This window comes from Thermobia domestica, chromosome 7, assembly GCF_964235325.1.
Source record: "Thermobia domestica chromosome 7, izTheDome1.hap1.1, whole genome shotgun sequence".
Lineage (NCBI taxonomy): Eukaryota > Metazoa > Arthropoda > Insecta > Zygentoma > Lepismatidae > Thermobia > Thermobia domestica.
The window spans coordinates 60,800,909-60,825,248 of record NC_137460.1 but is presented as its reverse complement, the minus strand read 5'-3'; the positions used below and the strand labels follow the sequence as shown (position 1 = coordinate 60,825,248).

Below are 24,340 nucleotides of genomic sequence, written 5' to 3'. Positions count from 1 at the left end.
CATAAAGCCCATACTATTTACTGCACATGCATATGCATTAGCGCGCCGAGCCCGCTCACTTGAAATTGTATGTAGAATACAGAGTTTCATGGCGACGATGAGTGACAATAATCTATCTCAGTGTTTCTTCCAGACATGTTTCTGGGGACACACTGCCTCCCCAAGCTCCGCCCCCCCCCCCGAAGGAGACCAAAATATAACGTCTTTAATATAATAATAAATAGAATAGTACCAGTAGTGGCCCCGGAATACAAGTGTGGCCACCCGGTAGCTTGTTTCTGAAAGAAACACTGATCTATCTTCGTCTCATGTTATAAAACACAAAAGAAGACTACAGAAACAGAGGCAATCTCTTAACAAAATACATATTTCCAACATAGCCGTAGTCAGTGTCAGTGCGTAAATTATTTATTAACCAACCATAGCTTTACACTTTGGAAAGTATGCAACGACAGTAAGCTACCAGACGTGCTTGCTGTTCACGTCTCTCCCTGCCGAAGCACGTGTGAGCACTGTGTATTTCGCTTTGTTTACGTCTACTTTGTTCTAAAAACTATTGTCGCAGTTCCAGTAAGCGAGCTCAGAGTATATTGCAATTGTCGATTTTAGGATTTTCAGTACGCGAACTGCCACGTTACAACAGGTTGACTAGCGTCTACTGGGTTACATCAGTTTTTAGAAACAAATTATATTTATGCCAATCGAAAAAAAGTAATAAGTTTCTGCAAATTACTCCAAGTCGTATAACTAATTTTGGATTTGGTTCCCAGCGTAAAATTTCCATATACACTAACATTTACACCGATAACAGATGCTTGTGCACATCGATTCGAAGCATTTTCATTGTTTGCATCAGTTTTTTGTTATAGGCCTATTAGAAAAATAGTTAAGAGATATATCGGCGCCACTATAATGATTCCAGCTACTAGCGCGTTGCTAATTGAACAGTCATTGGGGAGTTCGAGACAAGATGACATGTGGATCGGATGGCTTGTTTCGAATCCCATTTCGTCCAATTATTTTATTTTTTACATTTCTTTCATATTCAATTTTATAATATGGACATACTTGGCACCAATGTATTATAATCTTCAATTTATTTCCTCTGTAGCAATCTATCATTTAGAGCAGGTGAATTCGAGCTTATGCCCGCACCATTTTGGTTGTTATTTGTGCCGTAACTCATAAGCGTTTAGTGCAAAATAATTTAATTCAATTTCTCAATTTTGAGACAATAATATTGTAACAGTCGACTTAGCCAAAATGATGCGACTCTAATCTCATTATCACATTATCTTACTGAATTAGTCAAGGATGTTATAAAATAGAGGATCTGCCCATGCAACAAAATCGTGAAGCCATACGTCACAGTTTCACCACACACACTCTGTCCGCCCCGCAACACTAAAATCGTAATGTTTCGAGCGAACAATCATGGCGGAAACGAGAGTAGCCAATCAGATGTACCAGCCCAGAGGATGCTCGGTTGTTTTCTGGCCTCACTGAGTTCATAGGATGAAGATATGTATGGGCAGATATTCTATTTTATAACATCCTTGGAATTAGTAATGGACAGTCATTTGTTGTCCATTTATATGGCTACAAGCACTCGCTTGTTATTTGTTTCAATGCGTAAACGATGTTATCAAGTAAAAATCCAAACAAGATTTCTGATTAGAACTCCCTTAAAACATATGAGTTATTTAAAAACACAGTATTACCGCAAGTCTTTACTTTGGCCATTTCATTCATTTTTTTCGATTCTTCGATTCAGTGATTAGTTCTGCACAATTTTATAAACTGCGGAAAACTTTCCTACCTTACTTATACCTATCTTGCTTTACTGTGCCCTACTCTACTACACTATACCCTTTTAAAGTGGTCCTACTCATGGATGCGCAACTGGAGCATCTGAATCGAAAGAACAAATCACTGAATCGAAGAATCGAAAAGAAATTAACGAAATGGCAAGAGTAAAGACTTCCCCAGTATTACTAATAAATTAAAATAACATCATAAAACCCAGTGTTTTTATGTTTTTATAGGACAACTATCTGAAAGTAGTAAGAAAAGCTATACACATAAACACAGAGTACAAATAATATAAATATTGAAAGACGCATGTACTATTATTAGCCATATAATAGCGAGAGAACCCTACATATTTGTTTACGATTTTGAGTGATTGCCTCCAATACAAATCCGCGTAGTGGTTTAGATTTCACTGTAGCAAGTGGTCCCGTCTCATATAACATCGGAGCTGAAGTCTAACCAATCAATCAATTAATTAATTAAAAATGCGTATAACAAAGACGTTATTTGATGCGTATTTTTGTGTGTAGACTCTATTATTTTATCCAGCTTGATTAATATATAGACAAATTTTACTTCTATGTTACATTTTAATAACATTTCGTGTTATTTCTTGGTTTTATCTAGATGAATTAAAGCAAAATAGAAAATGGCAGCAAAAAATAAACTGTAGCTCATCGATGTATTATATTATGGTTTCAATCACTTTGTGATGTGCGAATATTAAAAAAATCATTAAATTCTTTAATTATTAATAAACAATGCTCGCTTTATTAAACATATTTATTACTTTCTGCAATCATAGGCCTACATTCAACTTGTGGTACTTCGTACACTTTCTGTCAGCTTAACGTAGCTACTGGTAGCTACTGTCTACTGTCACACAAGAATTTATTTCGGGAGGTCCAAAGCTTTTCAGAGGGTCCACATTCAATATAAGAATACATTATATTAAAATTTATAAAATTACTCTGAAGTTAGATTAAATTTGCAGAAAAGCTGGAGATTTCGGGAGGTCCAAGCCTCAGGATCAACCCCTTACGTACGTCCCTGACTGTCGCTAATCTTCAACACATAAGTTATTAATTGCTTTGAAGTTTTCTAGAGAATTGTAAACCTTCCCTCTTATGAATAAAATAATACGAACTTTAGCTTTTAAGGTCATTCAGCAAGGTCGAACAAATAAGTTCTCCACGACAATAGCCTTGATTTTACATTAAAATATTTTTGCATATAAATAATTTTACCATATGTGTAACTTAAACGTAAAACAGTGTAACATTTTCTCTTTTAAATTTCTACATATAGCGGTAAGCCGCACAAGAAATTCAGATTTTCTCCAAAGGTCAGTGCAACATCTTCAAATTCGAATTTTAACTAGCTCAGAATGTTGTCCAATTTTTGTATATTTTTGTACCACCAAGAGAACATTTTGTACTATTCAAATTAACAAAGGAGGGCCATTTCAGAATTTGGGCCACTTAGATCACCTTCAGTGCGACATCTTCAAATATGAATTTTAACCAGCTCAGAATTTTGTCCAATTTTTGTACATTTTTTTTATGCCCCCGCCAAGTGAACTTTGTGGTGGACAAACACCGTGCTCGTGGGTTTTCTCGGGGTTCTCCCGTTTCCTCCCACTTTCTTCATTCCACCGTTTCATTCATCTCTCATTATCACCGTCTCCTTTAGCCTAACCGGCATAACCGTGGGACGTAAAGCTTAAAGATTTAATTTCTTTTTTTTTTGTACATTTTTGTACCACCAAGAGATTTTTTTTTTGTATCATCCAAATAAACGAGAGAGGACCATTTCAAAATTTAGGATCCGTTTAATTGTACTGCGACATCTTCAAATTCGAATTTTAACTATCTTAGAATTTTGCCTGATGTTTGTATTTTTTGTACCATTAAGAAAAAAATTGTACCATTCAAATTAACAAAGGAGGACCATTTCAAAATTTTCCTTTGAATGGTACAATTTTTTTCTTGGTGGTACAAAAATGTACAAAAATTGGACAAAATTCTGAGCTGGCTAAAATTCGAACTTGAAGATGTCGCCCTCTGGCCTGTGCATAAATACGGACCTGGTAGTAAGATTTAGCATACATAATTCTGAATTAGGGGGTAAAACCATCGTAACAAAGCATCACAGATTCAGATATGTTGAATATATGTGTATTCTTTCTGAAGAATTGTGTATTCTTTACTATTTATTTTTAGAAGTAACGAAACGTGAAGAGCATTTGCTCCACTAGCGTGCATTCCTCGGAGCAGAGTATGACTGAATAATTACTATTTATTAACCTTTTAATTACGGAGCCTTTTTTAAAAAAATAAAGCCTGGGATACGGCGCCAATTTCTGCAGTTGCTTAGTATGTCTCCTGAATAAAACATATGCAAGTGCATATATGTGATACCCAGAAAGTTGAAAAACAATTAGGTTTAGTGGGCAAACTGCAAGGTATCTATAAATAGTTACTTCGTATTCCAAGCCTTATTTTTAGGTAACTAAATATAGTTACTTCGTGTCCTAAAGATTAAAGAAAAAAAATACCTTATCAGAATGAAAACCGCATAAACTCTTGTACTTCGTCACCCCAAAAGAGATGGAAAAAATGTAATAATGGTTTTCGTATTATCAGTATCGAGAAGTGCACGTAAGGAAAAAAAACGTGTGATTTGCAATAATCTGGCGATCTAAAGCCGACCATATTTTGACCCATGGAAACAAGCGGAACTGAGGTTCAGTACTGTGAAGATTACAGAAACATCAACAACGAGCTAGACAAAGGCCTTGAAAATACTACTAAATACTTGAAAATACTGACGAGACAGACTACTAAATATTTTTCAAAAGCTAATTTTTATTTTGCCCCGTTTTCGTAAGTGAAAAGAGATGATGAAATGTGACTTATCACAATAATAGATTATGTTACTATACACCCGAAAATATGAATTGGAAGAATTTTCAGTGTTGCCATCCATACAAAATAACAGTGTGACCAGAATTTGAATTATCCAAAAATCTAGGTTAAGGCAGCGATTAGAAAAATGAACTCAACGGTAATTGATGATTTATCATATTGTCTTGGTTCCTTGTTAACTACTTTTTAAACAATATTTATATTTATTTTGTAACAACTCATTTATTTGAAGAGTAGGAACCAAGACAACATGATAAATCATCAATTACCGTTGAGTTTATTTTTCTAGTCGCTGCCTTAACTTAGATTTTTGGATAATTCAAATTCTGGTCACCCTAATTTCTATGGATGGCAGTACTGAAAATTCTTCCGATTCGTATTTTCGGGTGAAGAATAGCATTATCTATTATTGTGGTAAGTTACATTTCATTATCTCTTTTCACTTACGAAAAAGGAGCAAAAGAAAAATTGTTAGCTTTTGAAAAATATTTAGTAGTCTGTTCCCTTAAAGAGAGGAACGAGAATCATTTCAATACTAATTTAGTTCCCCATTTTGCGTTTATAAAAAGGAGAAAAAATTATGAAACAATTGAACCGTTTTAAGAAATAACATTTTGAACATAATTAACACTTGAGTTGACCAGTGTTTTTATAATTACACTTTGATTCCTTAGGAGGAGTGCGAAAGGATGTTTAATTTATTTTAACAAGAATGACGAGCAAACAGCTTGAAATTAATTTTTAAACAGTTAGCACTGTTTTTTTTATCGTTTTATTTCTATTTACATACCCATCCGCAGGAGGAAATATCTTTCAAATATTGTCCATGAACCCATCGTCCCCGTGCGGTCAGCGGGTATTTCAGCTAGTTAACTACGTATGAAAACAACAAGATTGTCATTAAGGTGCTTGAGGTACAGTGTTCAGCTTGGAAAATCAGATTATTGACTAAAATAATAACTTTTTCCTCTTTTGCTTCAAATCTTAGCTACAATTTGATTTTTTTTTTTTTTTAAGTTAATTGCCTCACTGACTTCATGGCATTGTCTGATAAGGAATTCTGAACATAACATGTACATTGTGTAGTGTTGCATAAAACACATCTTCTAAGCATTGCAGGGCACTGGAGACGGTTATCAGTCTTGTTTCGTATTCGTAATCAGGAAAGCTACAATTTGAGTCCTGCGGGTGGCCATCTCAGCGGATTTCTTCTTCAGCTTTAATAGATGAATACTGCTACTGTGGTGTCTTAGTCTCAAATTTTGATCCTCGATGACTTCTTTCTTTTATTTCATTACTAACGCTTTCAAATTGAAATAAATTAATTGATGTATCTGAAACTTTCTTTATAAACAAATTTTTGCGTACGTTATATAGAAATATAGAAATTTGATGAGAGGAGGTAGTTACACAGTAAAAAATGATTGTATTAATTCAACTCAATTTTAACACAGGACAGTGGTTCCAACGTGACTACCACTATGCGGTGTTAGTTCAACACAGACCCCGCGGTGTTAACGTTAAACACAGGAGGTTTGGGGGTTTGATACCTTTTTAACACACAACCGGTGTTGAGCGGTGTTAGTATTTTCGTTGTTGACTCGACACCATGTCAGAGTCGGTAGTGTGGGGAAAAAGTGTCGAGTCTTACTTGTGGCGGTAATACACCAGTACGAAGAAAGTAACACAGTGTGTAATGTATTAATTATTATGTGTTAATATTATACAATGTCAAGTATCAATATAACACAGCCCCTGTGTTATTTCAACTTAATTTCTTATTTCAACACAATATCTGTGTCGTAATTCAAAGTCAAAGCCGTGTAAGTAACACCGTTTTGGTGTTAATTAGGGCTGTAGTCGAGAGTACACACCGGTACACGCCGTATACCCTCTGCTTAATCCTAGTAATTAGAGTATACCTTCTGCTTCAAAGCGTATAGCACTTTCTACTTTTGTTTCGTTTATATTTATTTATTTAATTAATTGGGCGTCGGGATGTGGCGTCCCTATCGCCCAGTTCGGAACTGCAGTCAGCCACTGGTCCTCTAGGTTGGGGGTTGTGCCGGGCCGGGCATTTTAAATATGTGATCGAACACAATAGAAAGATAAGCCTCGGATGTGGATTGCTTTCTTTGGATGCCAACCTTGCTATAGCGTGTTTATGATAAATGGATTTGTGATTTTAAGACCCATGAACCCGGAACCATTAAATAGAGGAGTGAAGCGCATTCGCACCCAGTAGGAATGGTGCCGTGAATGACTGGCGGGAGTCTTGAGAAGTGGTGATTTAAGTATTTAAAAAAAGTGTCATCAAGAAAATAGCATGAAATGCTTTTAGACTATAAAACACTAAGGTATCCTTTATATTTCAATTGAATTAATACATGCGTTTTACATTGTTCATTAAAAAATACCTTCTATATCTTTTATGACAAGTCATAGATGATCACAAAACAGCGTATACCCTCTGAAAATTTTAGAACTACAGCACTGGTGTTAATTCAACACTCTCTGTGTTAAAATTCAAGGCCAGGCCACCAAATTAAAACACTTTTTGGTGTTAGTTCGACTCCACTTCTGTGTTTCTACGACACCTATTTCGGTGTTGAAATAACTCCGTGTTTGGTGTTGATGTAACTATTTTTCTGTGTTGGAAAAGCTTGTGGTGTGCAAGTTTACGCTTACCGAAGATTCTAATTTTAAAATAAGAATAGTAAACTACAGAACACTTCATATAGAAAATCTTTTTTTTTTTTTTTTTTTTTTTTTTTTTGTCGTCTTGCCTAACATTTATTGTGAAGTATTTCTTGATGATGCAAAACACAACCTTCACCAATCTCTTGTTTAAGAATGATAGGAAGCCCTTACCTATATCCTTATATTATGTTTGCCTCTTAATCGTGTTTCTACTTGTTTTCCGACATTTTTGAAACACAGTCCCCAATGTTGACTGGTGAACACTAGTGCAGTGTAAAAGTGACACAGTAATCCGGTGTTGTTTCTCGCTGTTGACACATTTCTTCAGAAACATTATGTAAAAGAATTGAGAACACATTTTCGCGGTTTGCCTGTTGAAATTTTGAGAATACCTGGATTTGTTTAAGTATTTCTTTCTACTGTGTTTGCCTGTAGCTTCAGTTCATAAGCCTTTAGAATAAGATGCCCAACATATTTGGCAATCACGCAGAAAGCAACACATAAGATTCTACACTTGTGTTAATTTAACAGAGACTGTGTGTCATTGGAACTACCGGCATTTGACATACGACTCCACTTGGTATAACAGCTGTTTTTTGTGGGCCTCAGCCGCTCTCATGTTGCCACGAGATGAGATATTTCTCGTGTCTCGTCTCGTCTCATAAATAAGACGAGACAGAACAATTCGAGACGAGACGAAACATCTTTTCGATATGAGACAACTTGAAGTCTCGTTTCGTGTCGTCTCGTGGCAAGATTAAATGCATTTGTCCTGAGCGCCCCCTTCATCTGAACCAAATCCCATTCATGTACAGGGCCGAACATAAAACTTAGACGAGCAATCTAAGAACCAGAGAAAGGTTTCAATTCATAAAATTACACGTCCTTGTAACAAAAAAAGAACGCTGAAATTTTGCACCATACAAATATCGGCAAGAGCACATTGTTTTCCATACTCTGCGATATCACACGGTTAAGTGTTGTCTTTTTGAAATATAGGCTTTTACAAATACCTAATTGTTTCTTTTTCTTTTCCAGTGATCGATGCCAGTGGTCGCCGGCCACCAGGATTCTTTTGGGGGAATGACTTTTGGACTGGGTCACATTCCTTGTGTCACTCACTACTGGTCAATTCCACAGACAACGAGACCTTCCCTCTTCCATTTCAAGTAGATTTCTACATTGCCAAAGTAGAGTTATCAATTACCAAAGAATTAACACCTCAGGTAAAGAATTTTCGAAATGTATTATGTTTTTAATTTGTATTTCGATGAGGACTGTAAGGTAGCTAATAAAATCTTACTTTCCTTTCTAATAAGTAAGTTGAGAAAAGAAATGTGTGAATTTGATGGACCAAGACGGTAGCACTAGTTTGTTTTTGAGTAATATTAATTTAGTCGAGTGTTTCAGTACCTGGATTTTAAAAGTACAATCTAGTTCTTGCTCTCAGTGGAAATTTCAGGAGGTTCTTCCTTCCCGGATCATTCAATAACAGACGAAGGTTAAAAAAAAAAGTACTGTGAATATTCCTAACCTACGTTGAGTATGAACGGAAATATAGCTCCGGGGTAGGGATGCGCACGAGACAAGATTTGTGGCTGTCTTGTCTAGAAAATATGCTGTAAAAGTGATGTGTCGACTCGAGAAATGTATATTTCTCTATTGAAAGAGCCGTGTCTCGACTAGAATTTTGTCAGGAAAATCCTGTCTCGGCTCGTCTCGTGCGAATCCCTACTCCGAGGATACTTTGTAGCTCTTGCCAGCCTCTGAAATCATCCCTGCTTGTTCCTACAGAAGGTTATTTCAGTGTTTTGTAACGAATTTGACACCCTTATCAGCTTAAGAAATATCGCGACGTTACTAGCTGTTATGATCGATATGTAACACCTGTCTGTTAACGATCGCTCTGCATCTCAGTTCCCACTAAAGGAGACATCGTTGTAACAGAGTTTAAATCAAGTTTGTTCCATTTCTCTTGACAAAGTTCCCAAAGATCGTCGAGAGCGCCTTCGTAGCTAAGCGGTTAGTGTACGCGCCTTTGGCGTGGGAGGCCAGGGTTCGAATCCCTTGAGGAGCTCATGTGGTTTGGATTCCGTGTTAATCAATAGGTCCACGTCGGCTGGAAGGGACGTTAAACTCAAACTCCCAAAGATCATCGAGTGTATACAGCTGTTGATGGTCTCAACGCTTATTTCAAGAAAGAGAACTCTCAAAAATCCATCAGGGGATTTCAAAAAAATATCCGTAAAAGGGATTGCATGAATTGCCGTTTCATATACTATCGTCCATTTCCTGTACGCCACGTTGACTTCGTCGTATTACTGGACGCTTTTGCGCCGATGAATGACAACGCGAAATGTGTCACTGCCACACTATTTTGATAATATATTTGATGAAAGTAATGATATGTTGCTAAAACTGTGACAAAGGTTATTATATCAGACCCGTATTCAGGGGGCTCTAAGGGGCCGGGCCTCCCTAAATTTTGCGGGCCCCCCTAAATTTGTGCGGGCCCCCTCTAAAATTTTCACGGTAGGCTTGCAAATGAACTATAATATGGTGATGAACTATAATATAGTTGGTTCGGGCCCCCCTAACTTCAGCTGCCCCCCTACATTTTTGGGCTGGCTACCGGCCTGTTATATAAATGTTTGCTTTGGTCAGATTTTACAAGTGGTGTGTTTGTCACTGTTCGGAAACAAACAATAATACACAGTAAAAATGGTTGTGTTAATTCAACTCCATTTTAACACAGGGCAGTGGCTCCAGTCTGACTACCACTATGCGGGGTTAGTTCAACACAGACCCCGTGGTGTTGGCGTTTAACACAGGGGGTTTGTTATGTCTGTAACACACAACCGGTGTTGAGCGGTGTTAAATTCGGATCTGTGTTAGTATTTTCGGTGTTGATTCGACACCATGTCAGAGTCGGTAGTGTGGAGAAAAGTGTTGAGTGTTACTTGTGGCGGTGTTGCACCAATACAAAGAAAGTAACACAGTAATGAATATTCATGATTTTCAGGGAGCTAACTATAAAGTTCATGGTCACTTAGAGTACGAAAATGGGTCATGCTGATGGTTCTCCAAACATTAATTAGAATTATTGCGTTTGAAATTCTTGACCGGAGAAGATTGTGAAATATTTTGTTTCCTTCCTTCTTTCCTCTAGCACATAGTATTAGTAATGATTTGTGAAAAATGTTTCAACCGAAGGGTAGCTCAAAACAAACAGTGGATGAAACTATTACTGCAAAAATACTAGTGACCCTGGTTGAGCCCGAACTGAGAAATACCCGAGAGAATTATTTTGCTCCGGGGGGAGGGACGATTTCTTTCCAAAGCCAATTTCTGAAATCATCGCTGTTTAGGATTATTCCTTTACACGATATAGTTTAAATAAATACAGTATGTGTACACTCATGTCCAAAATGGTTGTCGCATATCTATAACTATCTTCTTGTAAAAATATAATTTGCTAATGATTTTGCAGAATACTTTTAATATTGATACTCTGTGTATAATCGGGAAATGTATATTTGTGAAACATTTCATAGGAAAAAGAATTATAAATATGAAAAATACAATGAGTAAGACAAAATGTTGCTCAATGGACAAGAAAGTTTTATTTTCGTTTTATTGTTCTTATTTACCGCTCTTTTGACATGAAATTTGCCACATGCATGTCTTTGCCAATTATATACATACTAACATAAAAAATACCGGGCGAATTCATTATCAAATTATGTTCCTACAACAACATATTTATAGACATGCGACAATAATTTTGGACATGAGTGTACATTAGGTTCCAATGTTATATTTTCACTTGAGAAAAGAAAATAATAATAATAATATCGAGATAATCATTGTTAATAGACATCAAACCAATCTATAATATCAAAGCAATCTATTGACTCCAGCGACAGGTTACTTTAGTAAATTGACAAATTAATACACTGTAAACGTTTGACAAGATACAACAATGCATTAAAGCACTCATAGCGCTTGAATATATTCAACTTCGGGGTGAAGGGGCTAAGAAATTTGGTTACGATATGATTTGAGTTTGGTGGCCGTGTCAGTAACAAGACTATATGAGACGTGGACCTATAGCTTAACATGGGATCCGAACTACATGAGCTCCTACCAGGAATCGAACCCAGGTCTCCCGCGCCAAAGACGCATATCTTAACCATATAACCACGAAAGGGCTCGGCGTTTGGTGACGACGAGTTTGATCCATAACGAAGTGATTTCCTCCAGTGAAACTCCGAGTAGTGCTTCGGATTCCACTGTAGCAAGTGGTCCCATCTTATTTAGTCTCGGAGCTGAAAAGAATAATTGAAGTTCAATCAATAAATCTGTTGAAAATGCATATATCAAAGACGCTGTTTGGTGCATATTTATTTAGTGCGTATTATTTTATGCAACATGATTAATGCATAGAGTTATGTATATTTTACCTAGATCAATTTTTATCTAGATCAACTGGAGTAAAATAGAAAATGCCAACGAAGACTAAACTGTAGCATATCGATGCGTCATATTATGGTTTCAATCACTTTGTGATATCGTGTGAATATTTAAAAAAAAATGCACTACATGCTTCAAATAATAAACAATGAGCGCTGGATCAAACATATTTATTACCTTCTGCAACTTGTAGTCTTTCTTACACTTTCTGTTAGTTTAATATGGCTAGTGTCATCAGGGATGTACACAGGAATTTATTTCGGGAGGTCCAGAGCTATTCCAGGTGGTACAAATTCAATACGAGAATAAATTATATTAAAATTTGTAAAATTACCCCTGAAATTAGACTAAAAAGTCGAGATTTCGGGGGTTCAAGCCTCAGAATCAATCCCCTGCGTACGTCCCTGACTCGTTAATCTTCAGTATATAAATTATCAATTGCTGTGAAGTTTTCTACAAAATTATAAATCTCCCTCATATGTGATTAAAATAATACAAACTTTAGCTTTTAAGGTAATTCAGCAAGGTCGCTACAGTTCGATGAACAATGAAGTATTCCACGACAATAGCCTTGATGTTACACATTAAAATATATTTGCATATAAATAATTTTGCGATATCTAAAGATAATGTGTAATTAAGCGTGAAACGCTGTATCATTTTCTCTTTTTAATTTCTTTATACAGTTATAAGCCGCACAATAAATTAAGATTTTCTTCCTCCAAACAAACGTCATTCGTAACACACAATACCTTACAATCGCACTTTTGTTATACGACTCGGTGAAAATAACATACTTTTTCTAAAATGAATATAACTTTAATATTAAACAACTCAGCTCCAAAGTTTGTTCACTGCAATAATAGAATATTCAATATAAAATTCTAGTTATTTACATAGTATCTGTGTTACGGTTTAATGACAGTAAATTAATAAATTTAATGCTACATTTTGAAAGGATAAAACATGAGGTTAAAATGACATATTGAACTGTGGTAAAATGACATACATAAACTATCTGAGGTAAAAGGCTTATACAGCGACAAAGTACACTCAAGAAGGTAACATGTGACAATTATCACTTTTGAAATGTGCTTCATGCTTGCTGACACCTGCATATTCCGTATGAGCTCAGTGTCCACACAGTTCACATTGAACCCTCCAAAGGTCCATACTCACCTCTTCCTCCTTAGGTTTTGGATTAGAGTATGGACAGTGTTCGAAGTGGAAAAAATGCAGAGGCGGTATGTTTTATTACCATTTTGACTCGACATACCGTCAATCTAAACGTTGAAAGACAATGAGGGTATGTTGCCCAAAAGATTGCATTTCTATTTAGACAATGACTCAAAACCATGAAATGTTTCTCGGTAGTTATGGGAGGGGGCATGGAGAGGCTTTGCCCCCGTCCCTACTTTCTTAGAAAAATAAAAAAAAACATTTCTGTTTATTGTATTATAGAGAATTACATATGAAAATGATCAAAAATCGAGTTTTTTTATATTAATAATTTTTAAAGATTTCCCGCGGGAGAACTCACGGACCCCACACTCGACTGAGTGATATTCCAGACCCCCGGAAGGTCCGCCCTCACAGTAGACAACCCTAAATCCACCTATGCTCAAAATACGGCAATTACATGCATTAAGACAAGAAGATACGCACATGCATAAGAAAGAAACAATTGAATATGTCACTACAAAAACACTTAATATAAAACAATAAGCAAAATAACAAATTTAACATATAACACTTAAGCAAAACAAAAGATTTTTTATTGCATAACTATATATTTTTTCTCGTAAATACCGGACTCAGTTATGTATTTCTTTATCATTGTAGGCACAAAAGAAATCCTGGCGAACCCATAACACTAATTTCCCATTTCAGTTTAAACGAGTTGCATCTTCAATACACTGCCTTTCGTTTGGATTGGTCCCCACGACTCATTCCTTTCTGATATGTGGCCTTATCTGCAACCAACACGAGTTCTTGTATAGGAGCAAGGAGTGTACTTTTTTTTGTTGACGTCTCATTTTAAAAGCAAGAGATAGAAAAGACAAGAATTTTAGAATGATCCAAACAACGGATCAAAACATTGCAATCTTGTTCAAGAACTTTAGAAATGATCCATAAAATGCATCAAAAGATTGCAATCTTGGTCAATAATTAGTTTTTGGATCAGGGGACACAAAATTTTTGAACAGCCCCTAAATCGGGTTTTCGAATTTTCTATGGGTAAAACATCATACTGAATCAAGTGATACTTTGGGTTTGGCTGCATTATATGTAGTTCTCCAGATATAAGGCCTACAATAAAATTTTTGACAAATGCATTGCATCTTTTGATTTAATAACAAAATGTCTGTGTTGCTAACTTAAAATCTTTGACGTGCAAAGCTGTTCGTCAATTACTGTGTATAAAAATAGATTTCTTAAAGGTATATTAGCACCCACTTTCCAGAGACGGTATGTCTTGATCACTGAAGAACCAGAGGGGGTATGTCTTTATCAGTATAAAACCAGAGGCGGTATGGCATACCACCGCATACCGTCTCATTTTGACCACTGAGTACGGATCGTTAATAAAAATGCAGGCAGAATTACTTTCATTGTCATATCAACATTTAGCACACTCGTGAAGATCGAAGCTTTCAATAGCCTCTTTCTCTTCTATTTTCTATTCTATTCTTTGATAAATGGATTACATGTTAGAATTGTTGTGCTTCTTCGCTTACGAATCGTTTTGGGTTTAATCCTGATGCAAATGGAAGCGGAGAAAGTTCTTGGATAGAGACAATATGACGTTCACCTTCAGCTGTTGATGGAGTATCAGGTACATTTTTCGGAATGAGGCTACAGGATGATTTCTTGGACAGATTGGATGGACTGTCAGAAATTGTAGGTGGGTATGAAATGTCCTATTTGTAATAAAACATCTTGGGCAGATCCATCGTCATTCGTAGACATGAAATCTAGTAAACGGTTGTTTGACCGAACTCTTCTCTAGTCAGCAATTCCTTCTATGTCTGGAATATTCATGTTAGCTTTGGACGCTTCTAACCAACCCATTTGCCCCAATCGAACGTCTAAAATTTGCTTTCTCCATAGCCACTTTATCCCAAGACTGACATGTCATAGTCTGTGTGTAGTTACGACCCGTTCTGAAACAAAACGAAAATATTTATTAGAACTGTCAAATTGGTCACTAAAATATAAATTTAAAAAGAAATTCCTCGTATTACTTGAAAGAACATATTTTCAGTGTCTGTTCACAATTGTCAATTTACTGTGCAATATTTTGCAATTTGAACATTAGATTACTTTTTCAAATTAATTAGATTAATTTGAATATTAGATTAGATTGCTAGAATGGAGAAAAATTGCTTTTTCTGTTGCTGAATTTTTGAAGAAGTCAGATCTATTTTAAAAGTGAAAGTTAACATTTTAGAATGCTACCTAAGAACAATAGGCTATAACATGAAACGTGAGATACAATGTGTAGCTTCCATTTCCAATCACGGTAAAATGACATACTATGTCGTTTTACACCAAGCTCCATGATGTGTCATTTTTCCCTCAATAGCATACTGAGACAAAACGTAACTTCCTCCTCTATTAATCTACTGTTACTCCACTATCACTTCTGCCAAGTAGTGCATACGGTTATGTTGCTGACAGACACAAAACACACACCAAAACCGAGAAACCCCGCTATGTCATTTTACCTGAGTATGTCATTTTCACCAAGTCTTCCCTACACCAATTTGGTTGAAAGGGCAACGCGTTTGCAGCGCCAAATGTGCCTCTAGTGGTTACTGTATATTTTCCCCCGATTTCCTCGAAAATTACACATGATGTTTTAAATTCTCATGTCATGTTGTTCAGCTTGGTGGAGATCTATCAGTTTTGGACTTTAAAAAAAAAAAGTTGACAATATTGTAGAAAATTTATTTTACCCATTGTAAAACATTAAAAATGAATGTGTTTCCATTGCTAAGAATTTATGCAAGTAGCTAATGCATTATACTTATTTGTATACAGCAAACTGCCATAAAATGAAAACGAAATCAGAGCCATCTACAAGATAATTGCAGAATTTCTATGGGATACAATCTTACTGCTTCAGTGAAGAGTAGCACAGAGCCATCTGTTGAAGTTAACTTGTATTATTTTCGTGAGGCTGCGATCTGCTGTCTTCGTAAAATAATATACAGCATACTCACGGTTAATCGAATCCCGGTTATCCGAGCCTCTGGGTTATCCGAAGTGGTCATATTTATTACTTTTATCTTCAGCTTGAACGTAATAGTGAAGTGTTAAACTTTTTTTTATAAATAACTTAACCATTTTTTTTTATTTTTTATACTGTAATTCATTCAATTTCATACCATAATATCTGGATATAAACATCCAGTAAAATTGTCAATCTTAAAACTATTTTTCTTTACAATTATTTTTCTTAATAATCATTTACCTCTAGATTTAATACTCGACATATTTAATAATATAGATGTTTTAAATTAATTTACTTGTTTAGAAAGGTCTACTTATAAAATAACCTCAAATGCATTTCACCTCCGTATTTTCCGAGGTTTTCATTACCCGAGGTAGCCTCGGTCCCGATGACCTCGGATAAACGTGAGTGTACTGTATTCAGAATTCATGTAGAATACGATTTTTGATTTGATTTGAATTTAGCGTCCTTTTTAGCAGTGAGACTATATGAAACGTGGAACTACAGCTTAACGTGGGATACCAACCACATGAGCTCCTGCCGGTAAACGGACCCTGGTCTCATACGCCGAAGGTACGAACGCTAACCGCTTAGGTACGAGAGAGTACAAGAATATGATTTCAGCACTGGCATAATGAGAGGGGATCGAGGGGACATTGCCCTTCCAAAATTCTGGTAGAAGTTGTTGTGGATACCGAAGGCGTGTAATGCTTACTCTGCCTAATTTATATCTGACTAGATGAATTTTTTTTTTTTTTTTTTTTTATGAAAGCAGTACTATGTATACACTACCGGTGCAGGAGACGCGGTGGCTCAGTGGTAGAGCGTTCACCTCCGGTTCGCCCTGGTTCGATCCCAGCTCGTGCTGTGTGGACTTTGTGATGGACAAACACCGTGCTTGTGGGTTTTCCCGGGGTTCTCCCGTTTCCTCCCACTTTCTTCATTTCATCATTTCATTCATCTCTCATCATCACCGTCTCCTTTAGCCTAACTGGCATAACCGTGGGACGTAAAACTTAAAGATTTCATTTCGTTTTACATTACCGAACCTTCGACAAAATATAAAAAAATGAAATCTTTAAGTTTTACGTCCCACGCTTATGCCGGTTAGGCTAAAGAAGACGGTGATAATGAGTAATGAATGAAATGGTGGAATGAAGGAAGTGGGAGGAAACGGGAGAACCCCGAGGAAACCCACGCACACGGTGTTTGTCCACCACAAAGTTCATTTGGCGGGGGCTGGGATCAAACCCGGGACCCCAAGCACCAGAGGTGAACGCTCTACCACTGAGCCACCGCGGCCCCGACAAAATATGAAGTCCCTTGTATTACTATAATCAGTGGACACTTTTCTTGTTCCTTTTGTCACCCCTAATTGTTTAGGGACATCTTTGATATTAAAAAAATACGTAATATGACAATCAAGAGACGAATTAAACATATTTCGTAATCTTTTGTCACCCTTAATTGCCTAGGAACGCTTTTAATAGAATAGGATAGGAAGTATAGTAATAATACAATCAAGGGACAATGGAAATACCATATCAATTATTCCTTTTGCCACCCCTAACTGCTTAGGAGCGCCTTCGATAGATTAATGAAAGGTACGGGTCACCGTACTAAACTTTGTCGCTCCAATTCCTTATACTAAGTCACGTTGTGTTGCAGTTATTAAGAGACATTTTGTTGTGAAATACGAACAAAATTATCTGGTGTTTTCGGAGAACTTTACCTCAAAGAAAACTCATCACCAAAAGTAAATTACCCCTTGTAGATTAGTTGTTCATATATAAATGATATATGCAACATTATAAGCAGTGGCGTATTTAGGGGGGCTTTCGGGCTTAAGCCCCCCGAAATCTTACTTACTATAGTAAAGTATATTGAAATATCTTGCAGAAATTTCACATTTTCAGGCAACCCCCCCCTGAAAGTTAGCAAAGCCCTTCGAAACAAAATCGTAAATACACCAGTGATTATAAGAATAATAATGAAATATTTATTTATGAAATGTTATAAAATCACCCATAATGTTTTTGAGAAAGTAGTTTAAAAATAAACTCATTTCCAAGAAAAAACTACCCTTTATGATTTTTTCGCAAGGAATAATTTACACAATATTATAAAGTTATTAGTAAAATATTTATTTATGAAACATGAATATAGTGGTAATTAAGAAAATCGTCCGCAAAAAAAGGAAAAAGTAAAAGAAGAGAAAAAGAAAAGAAAGGAAAAGAAACACCGCCGAGAATAAACTACCCCTCGTAGATATTTCAGCACAAATGAGTTATGCTATATTGTTAGGCTATTAATGAAATGTATATTTATTAACCCGTTTTCTGTGTTCGTCGGAATAATCCGTCAGGAGTACTTGTTGCACATTCTGTGTTTGACGTAATATTACGTTCTGAAAAGTGTGTGCGTATTCAGAGCTGTGTTGTTTGTGTGAATAATCCGTCATTTGCTAAAAGCATTATATTTTTACGATGAAGGACGATCATGGACTTTACACGGCATAAGCTGTGTCTCTATCCATCTAAGCGCTCTCGAAAACTATGGATTCGAGAGTAATATCGGTGATTTTCGATTATTTTTACATGTCACCTCTTTTCTCCCCAACTCTCCCACCTGGGCACAAAGGGTGTCTTATCCACCTAGATTTTATTTGAATGTCTTAGGTCATCAGCTTACAAAGTTTATTTGAAATTGTTCCAGGTGGTCCAGAATTATTTAGAAACATTTCTGTACAAAACTGTGAAGATTTTTTTTTAAAAAAAGAAATTACACAGGTAAGGACAAGTCTTATTCCGAAAATTACACAGGCAAGTAGTTAACAAAATCGCGTGGGACGTTTCTAAGAAAATCGTCCGAAAAAAAAAATCTCCAAGAATAAATCGCAAGAATAATTTTTTAATGACCAATAAGTTAAGCCATATTTTCATGTTGTTAATGAAATATTTATTTATGAACTATGGACAAAATCGCCAGAGTCATTTTTGAGAAAATCGTCCGAAAGAAAGCTCGCCCCAAGAATAAATTACGTCTTCTTGATTGTCCCGAGAAATGACTTATATCATGAAGGAGAAAGTACGAATGGTGTGAACTGTTTCGCGAAGGACGGGAGCTGATGACAAGTGTCTTCTGAGACACGAAGGGTGTTATCCATGAGAATTTTCTGGATAGAGGGAGCACAATTAATGCCCAGTATTACTCCACATTGTTGAGTGGAGCTGTACGAAAGTCCATTCGCAATAAAATACCTGGGATGTCATTCTTCTCCATGACAATGCCTGCCCTCACACGGCCAATATGACAACAACTCTGGCCGAATACGCTGGGAGTTCTGCCCATCCCCTACAGTCCAGATTTAGCCCCCCCCAGTGATTATCATTTGTTCGCACCCCTTAAAGACCATCTGGGAGGAAAGAAATTCACGACAGATGAAGCACTGCGGAACGATGTTCTCCAGTGGCTACAACAATAACCAAGTTCTTTCTACGCCAAAGGAATCAGGGAGCTGCCACAACGATGACAACGGTGCCTCGACGCGTACGGAGAATACTTTGAAAAGCTGACATAGTTTGGTGCTTCTTGTGCTATCTGTTTCCTCTGAAGAAATAAAAGTCCTGGTCAACCTTGAACGACCCTTGTACATCGGAACAGACTAACAGAGTTTTTCGGTATCTATGGGCAATGAAACATGTAAATCCGTTGAAATTTCGGATTCCATTTTTTCACTCTCCTTCATCGCTCGAAAGTAAAATATGCAACATATTATTGTACTAAAGGGGCGCTGTAAACATATTCCTTATTCCTTTAATCGGTTCTGATTGCCTAGAGCCGTCTTATGTTTAAACTCAATCAATTATGGAGCATACGGTATTGAGTGAAATTATCTGACGTTTCTGAAACTGGTGTCAGAGTATGTTCCTGAACTCCTGAACGGCGGTCTTCCAATAAATAAAAGACGAATGTCACATTCCATACAATTCAGAATGAGATGGCAACGGGTTGCAGCTTTTACAATCCACAGACCAATTCTGCACATCAGGCAATCATATATCAGGAGGAAGTAATTGAGACATCAGGAAGTAATATACAGAGTAAACGAAACTTATGATCTCAGCAGTCAAGAAACGTGTCCATAAACATTAGAACCGTTACTTCAGACCTTAATGCTAATATTTCTTTTGACTGTACCAGACATCGTTGACTATAGATGAAATGCTTGTGAAAATTATTCTCGACTCTTTGTGTGGATTAAAAAAAAAAAATCTTGCAGAGCTCCCTGGATAGTGTTTCGACGGAGGCGCTAATATATCTGGGGTTCGGAAGGGAGTTCAGGCAAGAACTACAGAATTCCAGCCTCAGGTCCTATATATTCACTGTGAGAATCTCGCACTTCAATACAGTACTCGGGCCGAGTCCCTTATACGAAACTGTATGCAGTAGACAAACGATGTTAGCGTTCTCATTTGAAGTTCACCGAAAAGACGAGCTCAGTTCAATGAATTTCTATCTTTGCATAAGGAAAAAAAATCTAATCTAAACGCCCATTATGTCCAACAAGATGAACTTGGAGAACATATTCAGTATCCGTCGTACTCTGAAAATTGAAATGAAATGAAATATTTAAGTTTTACGTCCCTCGCTTATGCCGGCTAGACTAAAGGAGACGGTAATGATAAAAAATGAATGAAATGGTGGAATGAAGAAAGTGGGAGTAAACGGGAAAACCCCGACAAAACCCACGCACACAGTGTTTATCCACCACAAAGTTCACTTGACGCAAGCTGAGATATAATCAAGGAGCCCATGCACCAGAGGTGAACGCTCTACCACTGAGCCACCCGTCGTACTCTGAATTCATACTCTTATGATCTTGAGTATCTGAATGAGTTGTCAGAAAATGATGAGGCCACAAGTCAGGGGCGGACCCAGGGGGGGCGATCTCCCCCCAGAAGAGGAAACTTTCTTATTTTATATATAAATAAACACATCCATAAAAAGTTTGGAGCTCTTAAAAGTAGCTCTAAGTAGCAGTATTACTACCGCCCCCCCAGAAGTCCGTCCTGGATCCGCCCCTGCCACAAGTGAAGCGGATTAACTACAGAACGGCAAAATTTACTTTGTTTTAGTGTTCTGTAAATTAATTTTTGAGCCTTGTGAACGTGTAAGCACATATCTTCAGAAGACTACAATAACAGCGTCAGGAACCATGGAGGGAGTGGACATTTTGATTCAAACGTTGAAGGATAAAAGAACAGAATAGAAAGAAAGTGTGAAGAAAAAGAGTTTCAAAGTATATGGGATGCAATCGAAACAAAAGTACAAGAGTATGAACTCACATCTCATCAGCTACTGCGTAGGAAATAGATCCTGAAAAGACTGGAACACTCGCAGACATCCACCAAACACTATGAATTCAACACCGCGAAAGACAATCACATGCAACTATTACGAAAGTTTGGACAATATCATTTGCGAAATCGAGTCTAGATTCCATCAACTGCATGTTAGAAATATCGTACAGTAGAAGATACAATTCTGAAAGGTAACTTCTCTCAAGACATTAGCGACGTTCTAAGAGAATACTGTGTTAATCCGGACAAACCACACTCATAGATGCAGATGCAACAGTTGCTTACTGTCATTCTCATTCATAAAGAACCTGAAATTCCCGGTTGAAAACCTCAGGAAACTCCGTGAAGAAACAAGAGTTGTTTCCTGAAATGCTGAAAGTCCTTCGTCTCTTGTTTGTTAACCTGGCGACTCTTGTAATTGCCGAGAAATATTTCTCAATGTTGCGGCGTTTCAAAACATACCTGAGATCTACAATAACCCAGGCAAGACTGAACCATCCGGACAGGCTTGACTCTCTGGATGTGAAGAAACTGTGTACAGAATACACAAAATAACTTTTACTGTGCAACTGTCTTTGGAAAAGTGTAAATTCTGCCTGTGGAACTGTGCAGTTTTTATATTGAAATGAGCTGTAGGATCACACCTGCTCGTTATTTTTACAATGAACATTTAGAATCAAATCAAAACTATAATAGGCCTATTTCATTTTTATTAAATACATTTCAAGTTGGACGTTAGGTATATGAATACAAGGTGCAGTGCCATATATGCACTATCCGTTTGAAGATTAAGATAGTGTAAAAGCATGATTAAGAAGTGAGAATCTATGGTTCACGTACAGAAAACTTTTGTAGGCGTGAGATGTCTTCCGCCTGTGAAGCGAGTGAGTACATGACTTTGGTGCCGAAGATATACGGAACAATCGTTTTATGGTATTTAGTGACGAATTGATAGCAAGCTCTATTTAATATGTGTATGCCTACATGTTAAGTTCTGTTAATTGTGACATTTCGCAAATCAAGTAGGGTCTACTAATTTTGCTAATGTGCAGTGTTGAATATATTGGGAATATTAAGTAGCTGTCTTTATATCACTTAAGTCTGTAATATTTTTCACTTTCCAGATCAGGCCCGTATTTAGGTAAGTGCTCTATTCTGTGCTCCAGCACAGGGCGGCAGAATTCAGAGGACGGCAAAATTTTGGATTTTTTTTTAAATTCACAATAAGGTAATATTTAAAACTAGTAACCCGCAGAGTCCCGCGCAAGCGCGAGAAAATGTGTTCATGTGTTTAATTCACTCTAGTTACAGTAGTTACTAATTAGCTAGCTTATCTGATTATTTTTAAAAAGTCATCCTCTCCCACCCCTTCTCCAAGGGGTGAGGATGAACTTGAACATCATGAAAACTGATACCGTTAAACTCAGCGACCTCGAAAACTATGGATTCAACACTAATATCTATCGTTTTCGATTATTTTTAAAATCTCGCCCTCTCCCTGGGGAGTGGAGTATGACCTTGAAGTTGAATTGGATTAAAACTGTCACTATTCATCTCAGCGACCCCCAAAACAGTAAATTGAACTAATGTAGGTCGTTTTCGGGGAAAGGGGCGGCAAATTATTTAGAGCACAGGGGCGCACAATATATAAATATGGGCCTGTTCCAGATACACAATTTCTTTCTACATTACAACTATTTTCATACACTCATGCCAAAGTAATATATTTCAGTAATACTGCAAAGGTTAGTGGAAATTGCGTGCTGTCAGGTGGAGGGAGAAGTGAGGAAAAAGTTGTTACTAAATCGTAGAATGTTGAAGATTTTGGACAACCAATTTTCCTTTATATATTTAATCTGTCTGTCCGTGTGTCCGCCAGTCCACCCCGGAGACAAAAATCTCAAGAACTACTTTATGGATCACCATCAATTTTGGTTTAAATATAGAGGATCGAGAGTTAGGAATCGAGTCCGTTGATACAGGTGATACTCAAACCGGAAGTGGTAGAAATCAATCATTTAGGTTTTAACATTGATTATTATAGAGCAAAATCCGTTAATACATAACGAGAAACAGTTTCCTACAATCGCTTAAGCGTGTCAACAATACTTTTCATTGCCATCCATAATTTTCTTCTAGAATTTGAAGTGATAGAAATCGACAACAAATTCTGGTTTCAATATTGAACTACGTAGAGCAAAAACGATAAGAGATAAGGAGTTTTTCTAAGAATCAATTTAAGCGTTCTAAGAGTATGTACCACATTCTCTTTTGGCCCTCTACTCAAACCGGAAGTCGCAGTTACCAACCGGAAATTTAACATTCATCGCTATAGAGTAAAAACGGTTATAGATAGCGAGATCATTTTCGCAATCAGTTAAGCGACCCAAGAATATACTAATCTTCACTCTAATATTTCTACAAAAACCAGAAGTGTAGGAAATCTATGACGACTTCCGGTTTCAATATTAATTGTGAAAATATCGCGCCATACAAATAAACTCCTTCCGTTATGTACACGTGACACTGCTACTTGTTTTTCTAGGCATAACTGTGCTACTCATTACATGTGTTCCGTAATTCTTTCCTTTTCCATTATATGTGTCCATTCTTTGTTTTTACATTACGTGTATCCTTTCATTCTTTCTTTTTCATTATATGTGTCCCTTAATTCTTTCTTTTTTCATTACTTGTATCCCGTAATTCTTTCTTTTCTCATTATATGTATCCCGTAATTATTTCTTTTTTCAGTATATGTATCCCTACTTTCTTTCTTTTTTATTATATGTATCCTGTAACTCCTTCTTTTTTCATTAGATGTGCCCCGT

At 36.7% G+C, this 24,340-nt stretch overlaps 1 protein-coding gene across 1 annotated transcript in view; it reads left to right on the top strand.

The window, feature by feature from the left end:
* The window catches only part of LOC145690154 (nose resistant to fluoxetine protein 6), a 150,480-nt gene that overhangs the window by 68,120 nt on the left and 58,020 nt on the right, over positions 1 to 24,340 (top strand). The window contains exon 2 of the mRNA XM_081764764.1: positions 8,478 to 8,665. Coding sequence (XP_081620890.1) covers positions 8,478 to 8,665 — 188 coding nt within the window. The remainder of the gene's footprint in view (positions 1 to 8,477; positions 8,666 to 24,340) is intronic.